This window comes from Heterodontus francisci, chromosome 38 (assembly GCF_036365525.1).
Source record: "Heterodontus francisci isolate sHetFra1 chromosome 38, sHetFra1.hap1, whole genome shotgun sequence".
NCBI classification, from domain to species: domain Eukaryota; kingdom Metazoa; phylum Chordata; class Chondrichthyes; order Heterodontiformes; family Heterodontidae; genus Heterodontus; species Heterodontus francisci.
Genome location: NC_090408.1, coordinates 41,635,982 through 41,658,522, shown reverse-complemented (window position 1 = coordinate 41,658,522; position 22,541 = coordinate 41,635,982). Strand labels below are relative to the sequence as shown.

General features: G+C 42.8%; 1 protein-coding gene across 2 annotated transcripts in view; it reads right to left on the bottom strand.

Moving 5' to 3' along the window:
• Window positions 1-455: 455 nt before the first annotated feature.
• spg11 (SPG11 vesicle trafficking associated, spatacsin) overlaps window positions 456-22,541 on the bottom strand; it is a 151,670-nt gene continuing 129,584 nt past the window's right edge. Inside the window, exons 37-40 of one of the 2 annotated variants that reach the window (XM_068018210.1) lie at window positions 20,704-20,780; window positions 5,336-5,491; window positions 1,700-1,851; window positions 456-1,214 (exon numbers count right to left, since the gene is read on the bottom strand). In XM_068018210.1, coding sequence (XP_067874311.1) covers window positions 1,034-1,214; window positions 1,700-1,851; window positions 5,336-5,491; window positions 20,704-20,780 — 566 coding nt within the window. In that variant the 3' untranslated portion in view covers window positions 456-1,033. Of the gene's footprint in view, window positions 1,215-1,699; window positions 1,852-5,335; window positions 5,492-11,152; window positions 11,498-20,703; window positions 20,781-22,541 lie in introns of those variants that run through there. The other variant, XM_068018211.1, reaches the window with a different exon arrangement.

The following is a 22,541-nucleotide window of genomic DNA, read 5'->3' as shown; positions in this document are numbered from 1 at the left end:
TAGTTGGGAAGGCTTATTAATGTAAACAATTGAACATTTGCCCTGTTTCAGGACAATAAATGAATATAATGTAATCATTTTCTGCATTGTCTTTCCTTTAAAATAGGTATAAACTAACTTGCTTGTGTTGTGTAAGGGTGCAGACATATCCGTGTGGTTTTTCCCAAGTTATTTTTGGAAATTGCCACTGCTCACAAGTGGGACAACCCCAAACTTCTAATGGTCCTGTGTGACATTTTCCACACCATCTTTGATTTTGCACACTTAAAAGGAGTGCAACAGGAATGTCACATGTGGCTCAACTCCAGTTGGACAGTGGATTTCCATCTCGGTTTCACAAGCCTTGATATCAAACGGAGTTGCAAGCATTCTTCATTTTGATGTTCAGTCTCCATATTACTATTTGTGCCTTTGTTATTCAGATCCTTATCAGTAAGACATATGGTGCTAATAAGCATAGGAAATTACATTTATTTATTTATGCTTAACCACAAAGCTATGATGCAGGAGACTGGTAGTGATGCTTGTTTTGTGCATAGTCTGTACTATCACAGGATTCATGCAACAGAAGTGGTGTTTTATAACACCTATGAATCTCATCCACCCCTTCTGTCATCCAGTGTAGTTTTCCAGCCGGTTTGAAATTCACATTTCGAATGTATACATGAAAGCCAATCTAAAACCATGCACTTTACTGACCAGAATTCCATGTGGAATTGAAATTTTATATTTAAGATTTTGTGATTTGCAAAGTCCAATACTGTGCCATGGATCTTTTGGTCAGGTACTACACAGTACAGGTTGACAGAAGGCAGCTCAAACACTCATACCCTGTTCTACACACAATAGACTGGGTACTGTACATATTCAGGTAAATTTTAGTCTACATAATAAAGTATTAAATAGCTTTGGGATATTAGTGAAATATTAGATGGCACACAAGATCAAACTATTTACACAATTCATTTTTTACAACAAAATTTTCAGTTTGCATTTAAAGTTTACCACTGCTGAAAGCTGGGAATACTAATACCTAACTGGCAATCATGTCATTCAGATAACAGCTTGTTTGGGGTTCTTTAAGGAGCTTGTTTGCTATGTCGGTGAAATTGTGCTCATAAGCCAGTTTGTAAAACAGGTAGATGTCCTCACAGTACTGTAGTAACCTCTTCAGATTCTGACTTGCAACAGCATCTCCTTTGTGTTGTTTAAACCTGGAAATGTTTTTAAAAAAAAAAAAATCACAATTCCACTCATTTCCTACAGCCTCAAGACTGTTCACAGGCTGCACGTTTTCAGCTTTGCGTAACACATCTGAATGTTTGCCAAATGTTTCAACATCACCCAAAAGCTAGTAATCATTCAGTAGAATGTGCATTGTATCTTGCACTCAAGTGAAGCAGGACATTCAGGGAATCAGAAGGAGCATATTAACTTGTTCTGAGGGCTTCAGCAGTATTGCATTCAATAAATAACTTTGTTTCAGCATACCCAAATGCTGAAACTGTCCTGGCTTAGTACTAGTTTCATCGATCTTTAGAACTAGCTCTGAAAGAGTAAAGAAATGTTTTTTCTCACCCCCTTGCAAATCTTGCTTCAAGATTTATCAATTCACATATCAATTTTACCTTGCTGGTTGCTGTTTTTAAATCTCAACATTGAGTTATCACTGATTAAGCAAGCCCCAGGCTGTACTCACTTATTAGAAACCTCTTCAAATAGGCTGTGCTGCAGCTGGTGCTGTTGCTTGAACTCCTCCAGGTACACAAACTCACCACGGACAATCACATGTTCGTATAGTACCTCCGCCCAATCGGGTACAAAGTCATATGCCTCTGCAACAATGCCAGCCTGGAAGGAGGGAAAAGGAGAGATTGACTCATAAATGCTTTCCATAAACTCTTGACAGTGGAATTATCAATAACTCTGACTGGTTTACCCAATTAACCCACTGGCTTCAGACTTACATACTGGACCACTTCAAGTATCTTGCCTACTACTGTAAATGTATATTTGTGAATAAACTGAATTAATGATTTAAGCCTGTTATCAAAAGTGGCTGATTTCTCTTTTCAAATAATAAAAGATGGAATTCCTACATTTTGACCTGGATACCAGAAAAAGGGGTCATTGCTCACTCTGGGCATTCTACAGCACAGAAACAGGCCCTTTGGCCCATTGTGTCTGTGCTGGCCATCAAGCACCTATCTAATCCCACTTTCCAGCACTTAGCTTGTAGCCTTGTATGCTATGGCGTTTCAAGTGCTCATTTAAATACTTCTTAAATGTTGTGAGGGTTCTTGCCTCTACCACCCCTTCAGGTACTGTTCTAGATTCCAACCACCATCTGAAATTTTTTTTTCTCAAATCCCCTCTAAACCTCCTGCCCCTTACCTTAAATCTATGCCCCCAGTTATTGATCCCTCTGCTAAGGGAAAATGTTTCTTCCTATCAATACCCCTCATAATTTTGTATACCTCAATCACAGCCTCCTCTGCTGTAAGGAAAACAACCCTAGCCTTTCCAGTCTGTCTTCATAGCTGAAATGCTCCTGGTGAAACTCCTCTACAACCTCTCCAGTACTATCACATCCTTCCTATAGTGTGGTGCCCAGAACAGTACACAGTACTCCAGCTGTGGCCTAACCAGCATTTTATACAGCTCCATCATAACCATCATAAAAATGGGCAGCACAGTGGTTAGCACCGCAGCCTCACAGTTCCAGCGACCCAGGTTCAATTCTGGGTACTGCCTGTGTGGAGTTTGCAAGTTCTCCCTGTATCTGCGTGGGTTTCCTCCCACAAGCCAAAAGACTTGCAGGTTGGTGGGGATGTGGTAGGAATATGGGATTAGTGTAGGATTAGTATAAATGGGTGGTTGATGGTCGGCACAGACTAGGTGGGCCGAAGGGCCTGTTTCAGTGCTGTATCTCTAAACTAAACTCCCTGCTCATATTCGATGCCTCGTCTAATAAAGACAAGTATACCATATGTCTTCCTAACCGCCTTATCTACCTATGCTACTGCCTTCAGTGATTTATAGACAAGTACAAGGTCCCTCTGTACTTCCTAAGATCCTACCATCCACTGTATATTCCCTTGCCTTGTTAGTCCTCCCAAAATGCATCACCTCACACTTCTCAGGATTAAAGCCCATTTTCCAGCCCATCTATATCATCCTGTATTCTAAGGCTTTCTTCTTCACTATTTACGACACCACCAATTTTCATGTCATCTGCAAACTTACTGATCATACCTCCAATATTCATGTCTAAATCATTAATGTACACTACAAACAGCAAGGATCCCAGCACCGATCCCTGTGGCACCACCACTGGTCACAGGCTTCCACTTGCAAAAACAACCCTCCGCCATCAGCCTCTGCTTCCTGCCACTAAGCCAACTTTGGATCCAAATTGCCCTGGATTCTTAACCAATCTCCCATGCGGGACCTTATCAAAAGCCTTACCCTCATCTACATATCTAGTCACTGCCTGGAAAAATTCAATCAAGTTTGTTAGACATGATCCCCCCCCTGACAAAGCCATGTTGACTATCCCTGATTAATCCCTGCCTCTCCCAGTGGAGATTAATCCTGTCCCTCAGAATTTTTTCCAATAGTTTCCCTACCACTGATGTTGGACTCACCGGCCTGTAATTACCTGGTTTATCCCTGCTACCCGTCTTGAATAATGGTAACCATATTCGCTGTCCTCCAGTCCTCTGGTACCTCTCCTGTGGCCAGAGAGGATTTGAAAATATGTGTCAGAGCCCCTGCTATCACCTCCCTTGCCTCACATAACAGCCTGGGATACATCTCATCTGGGCCTAGGGATTTATCCACTTTTAAGCCCACTAAAACAGCTAATATTGCCTCCCTTTCAATGCCAATTTGTTCAAGTATATCACAATCCCCCTCCGTCATCCTTCTCCACCGTGAACACAGATGAAAAGTAATCATTTAAAACCACCTATGCCCTCAGGTTCCACACACACATTGCCACTTTGGGCCCTACTCTTTCCCTGGTTATCCTCTTGTCCTTAATATACTTATAAAACGCCTTGGGATTTTCCTTTATCTTACCATGTTTTTTCATGTACACACTGCAGGTCCATGGCTGTGGAACATTTGCATTTTATAAAATAAGCTGGAAAAAAATCTTAATTATAATCTAGTGGCAAAGTCACCATTTTACTGGGAAAATAATACCTTTTGCTTCCTGTAAATAGTGATGCATTAAGTGGATTACCATTATTATATGGTATTTCTATTCTCTACTGATCTATACATATAAATAAAACTGGAATCAGTACCTTTAAAGCTACAACTGTTTTACTCCTACTACATAGCTATTGTGACTAGAAAGCACTCACAGAAAAGCAACTGAAACAATCCTGAAATAAAAACAAGAATGAGTTCCGAAGGGTCACTGACCTGAAACGTTAACTCTGCTTCTCTTTTCACAGATGCTGCCAGACCTGCTGAGTGGTTCCAGCATTTCTTGTTTTTATTTCAGATTTCCAGCATCCGCAGTATTTTGTTTTTATTGAAACAATCCTGATACTGGTAATGAGCAACAATTCACAAACAACTTGAGTTCCTCCCTTCGTGATTATTTTTCTTTGGACATTCAATGTTGCCTTCTATCACCTGCTGTTGCCACTTGTGGCTGCAGGGCACTAGCTGTGCTTCTGTTAGTTCTGTGGCTAGGTAGCAGGAAGTCTGGGGAGGTTTAACTTCTCCACCAGGACCACAGATGTAGGGTGAGTTGATTCATCTGGAATCACTGCCACATCAGGCCCAGTGTTTCCAATATTTCTTTTTTAAAAGGTTTTAGTGAATTTTGTACTTATGGGGAGGAGGGATATCAGCACTGGCTAAGTTAGACATTTTCTCATTTAATGCTCCATGAACCAGTGCAGATAGACCCAGGAAAGCACTTTAGAACGTGCTTTCATATCTGTATAGCATTTTGACTTCCCACACCAGTCATGCTTGTGGCTTTGAGTAAGACACAATTTGGTGCATAGTTTTATGTTGTGGACCTTATCAAAAAAATGGAACTGCCATTCATTAGTCAGCAGTGGATTTGAAGCTGACGGTTGCCAGTATGTTAATTCATTGCTTCACTTGGTAGCCAAGATCAGTATACCAACTGGAACCTGGGGATTGCAGCTTCAAAACGTCTGAGGAGTCAAAAAAAGCAAAGCAACTGTTTAAACCCATTAACAAATAACCATGGAATCCAGCCACAGTCAAATCTAACTGAAGTGAGGCAGTTCGATTGAGATAAGTGCAGTTATCGCAACTCATGTAACTGAACAATTCTAAGTACCTGGTAGAACCTTGGCATGGAGAGGATACAAGGCATCAAGTCATTTCTCTGTAGATTGATTAACTGCACATCTTGATTGTTGTTTAGGAAGTGAAGCTGGAGAGTCACCAGTTTGGCTAGTTTCACACATTGAGAGGCACGTCGGATACACGAGTCCTGGAAAGAGGAAGGTTGATAAGTATTTAAAATCTCAACAAACCCACTACCTACTTAATGTGATGAACTTTAAACACATAAACTAGGGGTTAATTAACTTGGGAAAACCTCTGTCTAGTTACACACCCTCATGCTCCACAATCTGGACGTGTTCTAAGCCTATAAAAGCCTTTTAAGCTTATATATACGTGGGCAGCAGCTATCAAGTGTCTGATTTGAGCATTTTCCATATGCCAGTGTAAATGATCACACTTCCCATGAACTGCAAGGCAACTTCGTGCACAAAGTAATCTGGAGGGGAGGGGAGGGGAGGGGGGGGGGGGCGGGAAACGGGACAGGGTGCTGGGGTTAAACAATAAACCCATTACACTGCTAATAAGGTCACTTAATATTTGCAATGCCACCTGGCACTCACCTGTCTCTGGTAGATGGAAAGATGACACTGACTATATCCCTTGCTGAAAACTAAGAATTATAGAAATATACAGCCTGGAAGAAGGTCACTTAGCCTTTGAAAGAGCTGTCCAATTAGTCCCACTGCCCTGCTCTTTCCCCATAGCCCTGTAAATGTGTCCCCCATCGAGAATTTATCCAATCCATACAATAATAGAATAGTACAGCACAGAAAGGGGCTATCTGGCCCATCAAGTCTGTGCCAGCTCGAACAATCCCGTTAGTCCCACTCTTTCCACATACTCCTGAAATTTTTTTTGTCCAAGTATTAATCTAATTACATTTTGAAAGCTACTGTTTCCACCACCCTATCAGGACATGCATTCCAAATCCTAACCACTCTGCATAAAACAAGTTTTCCTCATGTCGTCTCTGGTTCCTTTGCCAATCACATTAAATCTGTGCCCTTTGGTTATCGATTCTTCAGCCATTGGAACCTGTTTGAGGTTTAGCATAACTTCATGGCTTTTGTACTCTCTGCCTCGAAAGCCCAGGTTCTCGTACACTTTACTAACTTGTAGGAATGTACCTAGATCGTACCTGAATCATCTCCTTAAGGGCTTCCCATTGCATTTCTGCCTGTCAACCTTTGGCCCCAAACAAGCCAGAGACTTCAAGTTCCTTTTGAAAGTTACTATTGAATATGCTTCTGCTACCCTTTCAGACAGCGCATTCCAAATCACAACAGGATGCATAAAAAAAAATTCTCATCTTCCCTAAACATAATTATTAGCACAGAATGGTTACAGCACAGGAGGTGGCCATTTGGCCTATTGTGTTCATGCTGGCTCTCTGCAAGAGCAACTCACCAATTCCCACTTCCGTCTTATCCTCATAGCCCTGCAAATTTTTCCCCACATAATTATCCAGTTCTCTTTTGAAGGCCTCGATTGAATTTGTCTCCATCATACTGTTGACGACCAGGTGAGAAAGAGGTCTAGGGTTCCCTTTCAGCCTTCACCTGGTCTTACTGTAACAGGGTTTTTTTTTTTAAAGTGTGTTTTAGCTCCCCCTTGGTGGATCTTTGTTCACCACTTTCCAATTCTCAGGTAAAGAAACCAGCACAAACAAGGCTTTCTTAGGTTTAAAGAAGAAAGGTGAAATTTATTGAACTTAAAACTCTAATTCGGTTAACGCGTACGGATACATGACATGTCCACACTAGCATGCATACACAATACACACATGCAGATAGGGGCAGAAAAGAGAAAAGATAAAGTGGAAAAGTTTGACGCAATCTTGGAGGAGGGTTTTTTCCTGTTACTGTGCTTCGAGCTCGCTGTGGAGTCCTTGATTGAAGATATGGTCTTGCTTTTCGTTGGGGTCCCAGTATTCTTCTTAAATCTTGCTCACTGTAGGAGACTTTTCTCTCTTGGGGTTCATGTGTCTTCAATGGGTCTTGGAGTTCCGTGAGAAAGAGATGGGAGCAGACAGGAGAGGCTCTTTTCCAGTCCAGGAGCCAAGAGCTTTCTGCCAGTTCAAACACTGTCTCTACAATTTAAAACTCCCCAAGTTGGCCAGCAGGGTAGTCACATGACTGGTATAACCACTTCTGGCTTTGTGTATTGGGTGGGTCAGCTGCCCTCATTCCAAGCAATGTCTGTTAATATGCAAAAATGTCCTTCCTTCCAGCCAGGGGCCTGCAACAATTTGAAATTTAATGTCCATGTGGCAAAATTAATGCGCCTCATTCCTGGCAGGTGGAAGCCTGCATGACAACACTTTTAGACAGTGCATTCCAGATCCTAACCACTTTCTGCGTAAAAAAAGATGTTCCTCTTTTGCCAATCATCTTAAATCGGTGACCTCTGGTACTGGATCCTTTGGCCAATGGGAACTGTTTCTCCCCATCTACTTCGTCCAGACCCCTCATGATTTTGAACACCTCTATCAAATCTTAATCTTCTCTTCAAGGAGAACAGACCCAGCCTCTCCAACCTATCCACATAACTGAGGTGCCTCATCCCTGGAACAATTCTCATGAATCTTTTCTGCACCCTCTCTCATGCCTTCACATCCTTCCGAAAGTGTGGTGCCCAGAACGGGACACAATACTTCAATTAAGGCCGAACCATTGTTTTACACATATTTATTATAACTTCCTTGTTTTTGTACTCTACGCCTCTACTTATAAAACCCAGGATCCCTGATGCTTTATTAACCACTTTCTCAACCTGCCCTGCAACCTTCAAGGATAGTATAGTGAGGGGGATTGACACTTCTGTGCAGCCAAAAGCGTGAGCCTAGAAGGCTGTGTTGCCTGCCCGGTGCCAGGGTCAGGACATCTGCTCAAGGCTGGACAGGAACCTGGAGTGGAAGGGGGAGGATCCAGTTGTCATGGTCCATGTAGGTACCACCGACATAGGTAGGACTAGGAAAGAGGTTCTGCTTAGACAGGATGAGGAGCTCGGCACCAAATTGAAGAGCAGAACCTCAAGGGTAATAATCTCTGTATTATTACCGGAGCCATATGCCAATTGGCAGAGGGCACAGAAGATTAGTGAAATGAATACGTGGCTCAAAGACTGACGTGGCATAAGTGGGTTTTGGTTCGTGGGACACTGGCACCAGTACTAGGGAAAGTGGGGGCTGTACCATTGGGACAGTCTGCACCTGAACCGTGCTGGGACCAGTCTTCTAGCAAACTGTATAGGGAAGGCTTTAAACAGAACTGGGGGGGGGGGGGGGTGCGGTGAGGGATCACGCCTAGGTAGATGTAGCAAATCAGGGGGTGGAGTCAAGGCAGGAGAGCAGAATAGTAATATGGGAAATGAAGGTCAGAATGGCAGGAAGGGACAGAGAAAAAAAACCTAACAACACACCAACTCTCAAGACTAGATGTTACAAAAATAACAAGACTAAACTAAAGGCTCTGCATCTGAATGCACGTAGCATTAATAACAAAGTAGACGAACTGATAGCACATTCAAAATTTGTTAGATTCTGGAAAGGTTCCATCAGACTGGAAAGTAGCAAATATAACCCTCTATTCAAGAAGGTGGGGGGGGGTGGGGAGCAGGGAGGCAGTAAACAGTTGACTTTAGGCCAGTTAGCTTGACGTCTGTCGTGGGGAAGGTGTTACAATTGATCATTAAGGAGGCTATAGCTGGGCACTTAGAAAAACTCAAGGTAATTGGGAATAGTCAGCATTAGTTTTGTGAAAGGGAAATCATGTTTAACCAATTTATTGGAGTTCTTTGGAGGAGTAACATGTACTGTGGATAAACGGGAGCCCGTTGACATACTGTACTTGGATTTCCAGAAGGCATCTGACAAGGTGCCACATAAAAGGTTATTGCGCAAAGTAGGAGCTCATGGTGTAGGGGGTAACATATTAGCATGGATAGAAGATTGGCTGGCTCGCAGAAAACAGGGAGTATGCATAAATGGGTCCTTGTCTGATTGGCAGGATGTGACGAGTGGAGTCCTGCAGGGGTCTGTCTGTTTTACAATTTATATCAATGACTTAGATGAGGGGAGCGATGGCATGGTAGTTAAATTTGCAGATCACACAAAGATAGGTAGGAAAGTTTATTGTGAAGAGAACGTAAGGAAGTTGCAGACGGATATAGATAGGTTGAGTGATGGAGTATAATGTGGGAAAATGTGAACTTGTTCACTTTGGCGGGAAGAATAAAAAAAAAGCAGAGTATTACTTAAACAGAGAACGACTGCAGAACTCCAAGGTGCAGGGATCTAGGTGTTCTAGTGCAGGAGTCACAAAAGGTTAGTATGCAGGTACAAGAAGTAATAAAAGGCGGCTAATGGAATGCTATCCTTTACTAAGAGAGGAATTGAAAATAAAAGTAAACATGTGATGCTTCAATTATATAGGACACTGGTGAGATCACATCTTGAATACTGTGTCCAGTTTTGGTCTACTTATTTAAGGAAGGATGTAAATGCGTTGGAGGCAGTTCAGAGGAGATTTAGTTTAGTTTAGTTTAGAGATACAGCACTGAAACAAGCCCTTCGGCCCACCGAGTCTGTGCCGACCATCAACCACCCATTTATGCTAATCCTACACTAATCCCATATTCCTACCACTTCCCCACCTGCCCCTATATTTCCCTACCACCTACCTATACTAGGGGCAATTTATATAATGGCCAATTTACCTATCAACCTGCAAGTCTTTTGGCTTGTGGGAGGAAACCCACGCAGACACAGGGAGAACTTGCAAACTCCACACAGGCAGTCCCCAGAATTGAACCCGGGTCGCTGGAGCTGTGAGGCTGCAGTGCTAACCACTGCGCCGCCCAGGATTGATACCTGGAATGAGCGGGTTTTCTTATGAGGAAAGGTTGGACAGACTGGGCTTGTTTTCACTGGAGTTTAGAAGAGTGAGGGGAGACTTTACTGAAGTATACAAGATCCTGCACAATCTTGACAAGGTAGATGTGGAAAAGATGTTTCCTCAAGAGACCAGAACAAGGGGGCACTGTTTAAAAGCAGGGGTTGCCCTTTAAGGACAGAGATGAGGAGAAATTTTTTTCTCTGAGGGTTGTGCGACTTTGGAACTCTCAGCCTCAGAAGGTGGTGGAGGCGGGGTATTTGTATATTTTTAAGGCGGAGGTAAATTGATTCCCTTACCTAACAAGAATCAAAGATTATTGGGGGTAGATGGGAGTGTGGAATTTGAGACAGAAACAGATCAGCCATGATCTTATTGAATGGCGGAGCAGGCTCAAGGGGCCGAATTGCCTACTTCTGCTCCTAATTTGTATGGTCGTATGATTTGTGCACATATACCCCCCGGGACCCTGTGCTCCTGCATCCCCTTTAATTTATATTGCCTGTCCTCGATCTTCCTACCAAAATGAATCACTTCACACTATAAAAAAAAAAGTAAAATTAAGCAAAAACCATAATATACACTACAGGTTTCACAATAGACAAATACTTGATTTCTCACCAGTATTTTAAAGTCATTTCAAAAATAATAAAAGATTTCCACATTTCAAGTATTCCATCTTCAAACAAAGAGAAGTTTGTCTGAACTCAGGTAGATTTCCCTCCAGCCTCAGATGGTGCAACTGCCCGACGAGCGGTGATTAACAGAACAGTCGGGTTATAGTGCAACTTTGATACCCACTCCTCGGCTTTGAAGCCCAAACTGAATTGAGACAAAAGAATATCAAAAACCATACAATTCACAATTAGTCAAAATATGAAAAAGACAGACCTGCATGTGGGAATCCAGGAACATTTCCAGTCCCTGGGATCAGCAGGTGTGCAAGAAGTGTGTCCAGCTGTAGCTCCTGGAAGCTCGGGTTTCAGAGCTGGAACGGCGGCTGGAAACACTGTGGGGCATCCGTGAGTCTGAGAGCATCGTGGATAGCACGTTTAGAGAGGTGGTCACACCGCAGCTGAAGGGACTTGAGGCAGGAAGGGAATGGGTGACCACCAGGCAGTCCAAGAGAAACAGGCAGGTAGTTCAGGAGTCCCCTGGGGTCCCGCTTGCAAATCGGTATTCCATTTTGGAGGCTGATGAGGCTGGTTCCTCCAGGGAGTGCGGACAGAGCCAAGCTTCTGGCACCACAAGCAGCCTGTCTGCACAGGAAGGAAGAAAGAGAGGAAGAGCAATAGTAATAGGGGATTCTATAGTCAGGGGAACAGATAGGCGCTACTGTGGCCATCAACGTGACTCCAGGATGGTGTGTTGCCTCCCTGGTGCCAGGGTGCGGGATGTCACTGAACGGCTGCAGGGCATCCTGAAGGGGGAGGGTGATAAGGCAGAGGTCATGGTACATGTTGGTACCAATGACATAGGTAGAAAGAGGGATGAGGTCTTGCATCAAGAATTCAGGGAGTTAGGCAGCAGACTAAAAAGCGGGACCTCTCGGGTTGTAATCTCTGGATTACTCCCAGTGCCACGTGCTAGCGAGTATAGAAATAGGAGAATAGCACAGATGAATGTGTGGCTTAACAGTTGTGCAGGAGGGAGGGTTTTAGATTCCTGGACCACTGGGACCGTTTCTGGGGAAGGTGGGACCTGTACAAGCGGGACGGTCTACATCTGAATCAGAGGGGGACTAACATCCTTGCTGGCGGGTTTGCTAGTGCTATTGGGAGGAGCTTAAACTAATTTGGCAGGGGGAGGGGACGCAGACTCCTAGCAGAATAGGGACACAGCTAAACACAGGAAAGCAAACAAGTCAGAGGGAGTACAGCGAAAGTAAGTTTCAAGGGAGTAAGACCAGGATGGAAGGCCTCTACTTTAATGCCAGGTGTATTACAGGTAATTCGGATGAGTTAAGGGCTAGGATCGACACGTGGAATTGTGATATAGTAGCCATCACGGAGACATGGTTGAGGGAGGGGCAGGATTGGCAGCTCAATATCCGGGATATAGAATCTTCAGGCGAGAAAGAGGAGGGGGCATTGCAATATTAGTTAAGGAGTCAGTTACTGCAGTAAGGAGAGATGATATCTTGGAGGGGGCATCAAATGAAGCTTTATGGGTAGAGTTTAGGAATAAAAAAGGGACAGCCACATTGCTAGGTGTTTTATTATAGACACCCAGATAGTCAGCGGGAAATTGAGGAGTAAATATGTGCGCCTTTCGCAGAGGTGTGTAAAAACAATAATAGGGTAATTACATTAGATGATTTCAACTTTCCCAACATTAATTGGGATAGTCATCGTGTTAAGAGCTTAGATGGAGTGGAGTTCTTAAAATGTATACAGGAGAACTTTTTAGCTCAATATGTAGAGGATCCAACAAGGGAGGGTGCAGTGCTGGACCTAATTCTGGGGAATGAAGCCAGACAGGTGGTTGATGTGTTGGTGGGGGAGCATTTTGGTGATAGTGACCACAACATGATACAATTTAAGCTTGTTATGGAGAAAGGAATAGACAAGTTGCAAAAAAAGGTTTTGGATTGGGGGAGAGCGAATTTTAGTAAAATAAGGCAGGATCTGGCCAAGGTAGACTGGAAAGAGTTACTTGTCGGGAAATCTACAGAAGAGCAGTGAGGGGCATTCAAAAAGGAAATGGGCAGGGTACAGGGCTAACATGTTCCTTCTAGGGTAATATAGGAGCAACAAGCCCAGAGAACCATGGATGACCAGAAACATTCAGGGTACGATGAGTAGGAAAAAGAGAGGCTTTTAGCAAATACAAGGAAAACAAATCAACTGAAGCATTAGTGGAGTACAGAAAGTGTAGGATGGAGCTTAAGAAAGCAATTAGGAGAGCAAAGAGTGGATATGAGAAAGCTCTGGCTGGTAAAAGTAAGGAAATTCCCAAGATATTCTATATTAATGGGAAGAGGATAACCAGGGAAAGAGTAGGACCCATTAGGGACCAAGGGGGAAATTTGTGGGTGGAGCCAGAGGACATTGGTAGGGTGTTGAATGAATACTTCACATCTGTCTTCACCCAAGAGAATGAGGAAGTAGATATGGAACTGAGAGAGAGACTGTGAGGTTCTTGAGCAAATTGACAAGGTATTGGAGGCTTTGGAAGGCTTAAAAGTGGACAAATCTCCAGGTCTGGACGATTTGTGTCCCAGGATGCTGTGGGAGGCGAGGGTGGAGATTGCAGGGGCTCTGACTCAAATTTTTAATTCCTCTCTGGTCACGGGGAAGGTGCCAGAGGACTGGAGAACAGCTAATGTGGTCCCACTATTTAAAAAAAGGTTGTAGAGATAAGCCAGGGAACTATAGACCAGTGAGTCTCACGTCAGTGGAAGGGAAACTATTAGAGAAAATTCTGAAGAAGAGAATCTCTCTCCACTTAAAGAGGCAACATTTTATTAGGAACAGTCAGCATGGCTTTGTCAGAGGGAGGTCATACCTAACAAATTTGATTGTATTTTTTGAGCTTGTGACCAGGTGCGTAGATGAGGGTAGTGCAATTGATGTAGTTTACATGGATTTCAGCAAAGCCTTTGACCAGGTCCCACATGGGAGACTTATCAGAAAGCAAATGCACATGGGATACAGGGTAACTTGATAAGGTGGATTCAAAATTGACTTAGCTGTAGGAGGCAGAGAGTGATGACAGACGGCTGTTTTCGTGACTGGAAGCCAGTGTCCAGTGGCGTACCACAGGGATCTGTGCTGGGTCCCCTATTGTTTGTCATTTATATAAATGACATAGATGACTATGTGGGGGGTAGGATCAGTAAGTTCGCGGTGACACAAAGATTGGCCGAGTGGTTAACAGTGAGGTTGAGTGGCTTGGGTTACAGGAAGATATAGATAGGTCAAATGGGCAGAAAAGTGGCAGATGGAATTTAACGCTGAAAAGTGTGAGGTGATACACTTTGGAAGGAGTAATGTGACACGGAAGTATTCAATGAATGGCCTGACACTGGGAAGTTCCGAAGAACAAAGGGATCTTGGCGTGTTTGTCCATAGATCTCTGAAGGCAGAAGGGCAGGTTAATAGGGTGGTGAAAAAGGCATATGGGACACTTGCCTTTATCAATCGAGGCATAGATTACAAAAGCAGGGAGGTCATGTTGGAGTTGTACAGAACTTTGGTAAGGCCACAGCTGCAGTACTGTGTGCAATTCTGGTTGCCACATTATAGGAAGGATGTGATTGCATTGGAGGGGGTGCAGAGGCTATTCACCAGGATGGTGCTTGGGATGGAACATTTAAGCTATGAAGAGAGGTTGGATAGGCTTGGGTTGTTTTCGCTGGAGCAGAGAAGACTGAGGGGTGACCTGATCGAGGTGTACAAGATTATGAGGGGCATGGACAGGGTGGATAGGGAGCAGCTGTTCCCCTTAGTTGAAGGGTCAGTTACTAGGGGACACAAGTTTAAGGTGAGGGGCAGGAGGTTTAAGGGGGATTTGAGGAAGAACTTTTTTACCCAGAGGGTGGTGACAGTCTGGAATGCACTGCCTGGGAGGGTGGTAGAGGAGGGTTGCCTCACATCCTTTAAAAAGCACCTGGATGAGCATTTGGCACGTCACAACATTCAAGGCTATGGGCCAAGTGCTGGCAAATGGGATTAGGTAGACAGATCAGGTGTCTTTAATGCATCGGTGCAGACTCGATGGGCCGAAGGGCCTCTTCTGCTCTGTATTATTCTGTGATTCAATTTCCAACAACAACTTGGATTTATAGTAGTAAGTCCCAAGGCACTTCACTGGAGTGTAAATCATAAAAAAAACACTGAGCCAAAAAAAGGATATTAGAACAGGTGACCAGAAGTTTGGTCAGAGGTTTTTAAGGAGCAACCTAAATAGGGAGACTGAGGTTTAGAGAAGGAAAGCCCACTGTAAAACCTTCACAATGACAAGACTCACAAGTCAAGTGTCATATGGACCAACGAAACATCAGGCACCAGTTTCAGAACAGGTCACCTTCAGAACAAAGCAGAGCTGACTGTCCTGTTGCACAGGTTGACACAGTTCAGCCAGCCCCCACAGTTGGTGATCCTTTTATGGCTTGGTGCAATAGTACACAAAACAAAATGCGAATCTGGAAGATTGGAGCCAATGATCCATATGAATTGTTTCTAATTCTGATTAGTTCATCTACTAATGAGCCATCTGTTTCTGAAATGCCATTAATGTACAAGATGTATTTATATGCACATAGACAAGCTGTTTCCGGCCAGCGAGGATATTAAAGTGGCCACAGGGGACAAGCTTCAATGCAGAACATTTAAAACTATGTGCGGGGACAGGGGGTTGAATTTCCATGGAGACCTCCCAATCTCCAGCCATAGCCCTACAGAAATAGGTTCCAACCATCTGCAGCCTTCAATGAAATGAGAGAGATCCCTGATGCATCGCAGCTTGTTAATGGGAGGATAAAAGTATGAGAGTAAATTTGATGGTTACCGTCAAAGGTGACCTGGGTATTTTTACAATAATCATTTCCCCAAGAGAAGGAAACAGACAATATACCGAAAATGGAAGCTGATGAAACTATTTCATGCTTCCCAAATAATCTTCGCCAATTCTACCATGGAGACATAAAACAGGACTCCATTAAACCAACTAGTATTTTTCTCTGCCTCCACTGCAAGTTATCTGATAAACAAAGAGCCCTCTGAAATAACGTCACTCACTAACAAACGGAACTCTGATCAAGGCAAACTGCCCATTGGAAAGCTAGGTATGAGAGTTCAAGCACCTGATGCCTAATCTACTGCAGTCAGAACATACCTAAAGCATCCACAATCAACAACCTCCAAACCCAACTGTAGTTCTGCGTTTGAGGTTGTGCATTTCAGATGAATTGTTAAACTGAGGTTCCACCTGCCCTTTCTGGTGGACGTTAAAGATCCCACAATGCTACTTCAAAGAGGAGCAGGGGAGTTCTCCCCAGTGTCCTGGTCAATATTTATCCCTCAACTAACAGCTACATTACAAGAATACTCAAGTACTTAAAATAAAAACAGAAAGTGCTGGAAATATTCAGCAGGTCTGGCAGCATCTGTGGAGTGAGAAGCAGAGTTAACGTTTCAGATCAATGACCTTTCATCAGAACTGGCAATGGTTAGAAATGTAACAGGTTTTAAGCAAATAAAGCGGGGGTGGGGGAAAAAAAAGAGAACCAAAAGGGAAAAGGGAAGGTGTTGACAGGACAAAGGGCCGGAGAGATTAACTGACAAGGAGGTCATGGGGCAAAGGCAAAGAGAGTGTGCTAATGGTGTAATTAAAGAGGCAAAGGGAAAGAGTGTACGCTAATGGTACTTAATTGGCTGTAAAGCCCTGAGACGTTCGGAGGCTGTGAATGGTAGTACATGAATGCAAGCTTTTCTTTTTCTTTCTTTCCAATATCACAAGCTCGTGGCCAGCTGTTGGCTGTAACAAAGTGAAGAGCCAGAGGCTTTGGTTTTAATTCACTAGGCTGAGAGATACTGATCAGAAAGATAATAAGTCTGCTTTCCAGTGATAAGTGAACCAAGGAGTGTATACAATGCAAGACTGGAAATTCATTTTACACAATCATTTCAAATGTCAGACTTAATGTCGCTTGGGTCTTCAGAGAGTTCAGAGAGAAACAGGTTTGTGGATTATCAAGCATCATAATTACACAAATCACTCACTTTGGAAATCTCTAAATTAAATCTCAGATCGCATAATTTCCCGTGACAGCTACAAGCTTGCATTATGTTAGGTGACAATTTCTGGAGAAACAAGGTGGGGAGATTAGGGGATAGAGGCTGAATTAGCAAGTTTGAAACTACCAAACATGATTAAGAATTCATACTCTTCTTTCTGGCGCATGGATTTCTAGATTCCTTTGTGGACTTGTGCATCCATATTAAAAAAGTTTGCATTTATGTAGCGCCTTTCATGAGCTCGGATGCTCCAAAGCACTTTACAGCCAATTAAATTTTGAAGGGTAGTGTAGTCACTGTTTTCACATTTGCATTTCTGTCTGTTGTGTGTTTGTGCACCTGCGCTGAAGGGTCAACCTTAACCAGTGTGGGGGACATTCTCCAAACAGAATGGGTGAAGAATAGCAACTGCTGTCATGAAACAGAAATCTAAACTGGATTTGCTGACAATGGTCCAACTTCAACCTAGATTTTCTGGCTATTTAAAAAAGTTTTAAGAAGAAAAATCTACGTACACATGGGAATGTGGCGTATTATGTGACTCAAATTCCACCAACCCTGCTTTGTTCCGACTGCCTCAAGTGTTCAAAGTATATGAACCCTATCATCCTTTTGCTCGTGGATAACCTTCAAGGATTGCACCCAAGTGTCATTGGGAAAGACCGTGGTCAGGTATATCCAGCTAACGAGGCTGGAGATGGGGGCAGGGAAGGGCAGAGAAAGAAAGAAATACAGTAAATAAGAATGTAGAATATAGAAGAGTAATACTGACAAACAATCATGGGACTTAGACAGCTTTTAGGGCATGAACAAACTACTTTTTGACCTATAATGCAACAAATGGCCATTAGTGTAATTTTTACAATGTAAAGGACAACCTCCGGGACATGTCACATAAAGCAGACACAGGTACTTGGATCACTGGACAGATAAATAGTAAGACAGTTTGAAACTTAATCTGTAATTTTCTGGTCAATTTATTATTGTGGAACTGAGAGAGAAAAGTCTTTGCAAGTGTGAAACAGACCAGCACCATTTTAAAATGGGGCAATAATTTGTTAGACTCTGTTGAAAAGAAAAATGTTAGACTTGTACATTTCAGAGCTGTCTCCTGATATCAGAAAGTTCTTTTTCACATGAACTTGGAGTAATATGGAATGGACCTCGGAGTACAACAGAAAAGACAAAACCCTTGCAACCAGTTACAGAACAGTTGAATGCTCTGATGGAAGTCTGTAGAATCCAGACAGATGAGCCAAGTTGGACCTCCTCATTCATGATTACCTTGTGATCGTGCCTTCCAGGTGCACTTTATTCATAGTTTATTTATTGTTGTAATGATAAATGGTTTTGGAAATAATCGTTTACTGGCTAGGTCAGCACTACCTCAACTATGGACTGATGCTACAATTGCTGTATTTATAGGCAGGCTGGATGAATGCTCATCCAATTGATGCATTGGGTTTTATGCTGAAATTAACAACTTTCATTGGTCTGCCATTGGCAGCCATGCTTTCAGCTGCCTGGGCCCCAAGCTCTGCAATTCTCTCCCTAAACCTATCCATCTCTCTATCCTCCTTTAAAAACGCTCCTTAAAACTGTTCCAAACTTTTTGGTCACCTGTCCTAATATCTCCTTACATGGCTCAGAATCATAGAAATTTATAGCACAGAAGGAGGCCATTTGGCCACTCGTGTCTGAGCCGGCCAACAAGTAGCTATCCGGCCTAATCCCACTTTCCAGTTCTTGGTCCGGAGCCTTATAGGTTACAGCACTTCAAGTGCATATGAAGAACTTTTTGAAATGTTATGAGGGTTTCTGCCTCTACCACCTTTTCAGGCAGTAAGTTGCAGATCCCCAACACACTCCAAGTGAAAAAAATTCCCTTTGAATCCCCTCTAAACCTCCTACTTCTTATGCTAAGTTTATGCCCCCTGGTCATGAACCCCTCAACTAAAGTGAATAGGGCCTTCCCATCCACCCTGTCTTGACCCCTCATAATTTTACACACTTCAATTAGGTCTCCCCTCAGTCTCCTCTATTCCAAAGAAAACTACCCTAGCCTATCCAATCTTTCTTCATAAATAAAATTCTCCAGTCCAGGGAACATCCTTGTAAATCTCCTCTGTACCCTCTCTAGTGCAATCATATCTTATAGTGCAGTGACCAGAACAGCACACAGTACTCCAGCTGTGGCCTAACTAGTGTTTTATACAGTTCCAGCATAACCTCACTGCTCTTATAATCTATGCCTCATCTACTAAAGGCATATATCCCGTATGCCTTCTTGACCACCTTATCTACCTATCCAGCCACCTTCAGGGATCTGTGGACATGCACTCCAAGGTCCCTCTGATACTCTACACTTCTCAGTATCCTACCATTTATTGTATATTCCTTTGCCTTGTTAGCCTTCCCCAAATGCATTACCTCTCACTTCTCCAGACTGAATTCCATTTGCCACTGTTCTACCCACCTGACTAATCCATTGATACCTTTCTGCAGTCTACAGCTTCATTATCAACACACGGCCAATTTTTGTATCTACAAACTTCTTAATCATATGCCCTACATTCAAATCATTGATATATACCACTAAAAGCAAGGGACCTAGTACTGAGTCCTGCAGAACCCCACTGGAAACAGCCTTCCAGTCACATTTTGTTCAACAATGCTCCTGTGAAACACCTTGAGGTGAAACACAAGCTGTTGCTGTTAAAAAAAAACCTGAACATAATGCACGTGCAGCAAAATCCCATCACAATGAATTCTAAGAAAAAAATTGACCAAGGTGAGGATTTCAACAAAATCCAAGCTTATCAGGATGGCTGGAGGTGCAGCTCTTACTGGAAGTTGCAGGACACTTTGTATACAAAATTAACTCTTAGCATGCAGAGACTAAGCACACAAGTCAGGTTGAAATATTCTCAACACATTTTAGATCCAGGTTGAACAAAGAACAAAGAACAGTACAGCACAGGAACAGGCCATTTGGCCCTCCAAGCCTGCGCCGATCTTGATGCCTGCCTAAACTAACACCTTCTGCATTTCCGGGGCCCATACCCCTCTATTCCCTTCCTATTCATATATTTGTTGCTTTGGATGCTTTCATTTAAAAAAAAAAGTAATTCTTCCCAAACCCCAACAAGAATTTTAAAGTGATTTGGGAGAAGTTTGCCGAAATAAACCTCATCTCCTACACTTGAACTGTGGTGTTCATCACCATTTCCAGTGCTAATCAGCCAGGAATATCCAACAACAGATACTGTGACTGTACACGATCTCTTGCTGTCTCTTTAAATCCTTAGATATGGAAATTATCCTGTGATATGGCTCACTACAGAACTGAGTTTAGATGTAGTTTTCCATGCTAAATATCTTATTTGGATGAGACGTTAAACTGAGAACCCACCTACCCACTCAGATTAACATTAAGGAACCCTCCAGCATTATATGAAGATGTCCCACTGTCTTGATGAACATTCTTCCTTCAACAAATACCACAAACTGGTCATTCACCTCATTGGTGCTTGCTAGAACAGTTATTGGGTTTGCCTACAATTTCTGTACTCCAAAAGCAATTCATAGTGCATGTAACCCAGTATGACAAGACACAATATAAGTGAAAATATATATCTTACTTTTTGTAAGCACAGGATAATGCATGTCTATGCATTCAATACTGATCTTTTCACAATTTGAGCTCTAAATATCAAGACAGGTACCTTTGAGTAGCTCTCAGCAGCATCTTTGAGAAAAGTCAAGACCTTCACCAGTGACTTCTTCAATTCAGGGGTAACCTCTGAAACACGGAAAGGGAAGTGTAACAGAATACAGGTCACACACCTTGGAGAATCTCAAAATTATGCATCAAAATTTGGAGAGTTTTTAAAAAAAAATACCACAGTGTGTAATATATAGGTGGATGGGTTCTGAAACTTCATTAAAAAGGTGATTAGCAACAGCAGAGCCAAGATTGTTTAAGTAAATAAAATTACTACCCAAAAAAAAGCATTGATAAAGTGCCACACGACAGTTTTGTGAGCAAGTTATAGCTCATGGAATAAAAGAGACAGTAGCAACATGGATACAAAGTTGGCTGAGTGACAGGAAACAGAGTAGTGGTTAATGGATGTTTTTCAGACTGGAGGAAGGTTTATAGTGGAGTTCCCCAAGGGTGGGTGGGCACAACTTCAAAATTTGCAGATGATGCAAAACTTGGAAACATTGTAAACTGTGAGGAGGATAGTGTAGAACTTCAAAAGGACATAGACAGGTTGCTGGAATGGGTAGACAGTGGCAAATGCAATTTAATGCAGAGAAGTGTGAAGTGATTAATTTTAGTAGGAAGGATGAATACAGGCAATATATAGGGTGCAATTCTAAAGGGGGTGCAGGAGCAGAGGAACCTGTGTGTGTATGTGCATAAATCATTGAAGATGGCAGGACAGGTTGAGAGAATGTTGAATAAAGCATACAGCATCCTCGGCTTCATTAATAGGGGCAAAGAGTACAAAAGCAAGGAAGTTATGCTGAACTTGTAGAAAACACTGGTTCGGCCTCAACTGGAGTACTGTGTCCAGTTCTGGGAACCTCACTTTAGAAAACATGTGAAGGCATTAGAGAGAGTGCAGAAGAGATTCACGAGACTGGTTCCAAGGACGAGACCCTCAGTTACATGGCTAGATTGGAGAAGTTGGGACTGTTTTCTTTGGAGAGGAGATTTGATAGAGGTGTTCAAAATCATGAGGGATCTGGACAGAGTAGGAAAAACTGTTCCCATTCGTGGAGGGATCAAGAACAAGAAGAGACAGATTTAAGATAATTGGCAAACGAAACAACAGCGACATGAAGAAAACCTTTTTCATGCAGCGAGTGGTTAGGATCTGGAATGCACTGCCTGACAGCGTGGTGCAGGCAGGTTCAATCAAGGCATTCAAGAGGGAATTGGATTGTTATCTGAAAAGGAAGAATGTGCAGGAACACGGGGAGAAGGCTGGGGAGTGGCACTAGGTAAATTGCTCTTTTGGAGAGCCAGCACAGACACAATGGGCCAAATGGTCTCCTTCTGTTCTGTAACAATTCTGTGATTCTGCGACAGTAAACCTCAATAGGCCCTTCAATTGCTCTACTGATAACACATTTAAAAACACAATTCAGTCATTCAGTAAATTATTCGGAACATCAGAAAGGTTAAAACATGAAAGTAGATTGGTATTTATTTGTGCCACTTTCCTGTTTTAAACCATTAATTCCCTTCCTCTCAAAACCACTTCCAATGTAAAAACCAACCCCTCAAAAAAAGGAGGTTGGGATAGTTTGGAATAAAATTATAACTGCTTAGAGGAAGAGCACAAAAGCCTCAACACGTGGGGGTCAAGTTTCCATGAGATGAAGCAGTGCAATCCAGTCAGAGTCGGTGAAACCAGCATAAAAGATAGCAGAAAACTACTAATGTTCGTGTTTTCCGTGAATTTTATGCTAGTTTAAGGTTCAATTTGCTAGATCAGCCCCACCTACAAAACTGGCCACATCCCGAGTTGACATTGCCAGATTACGCTCA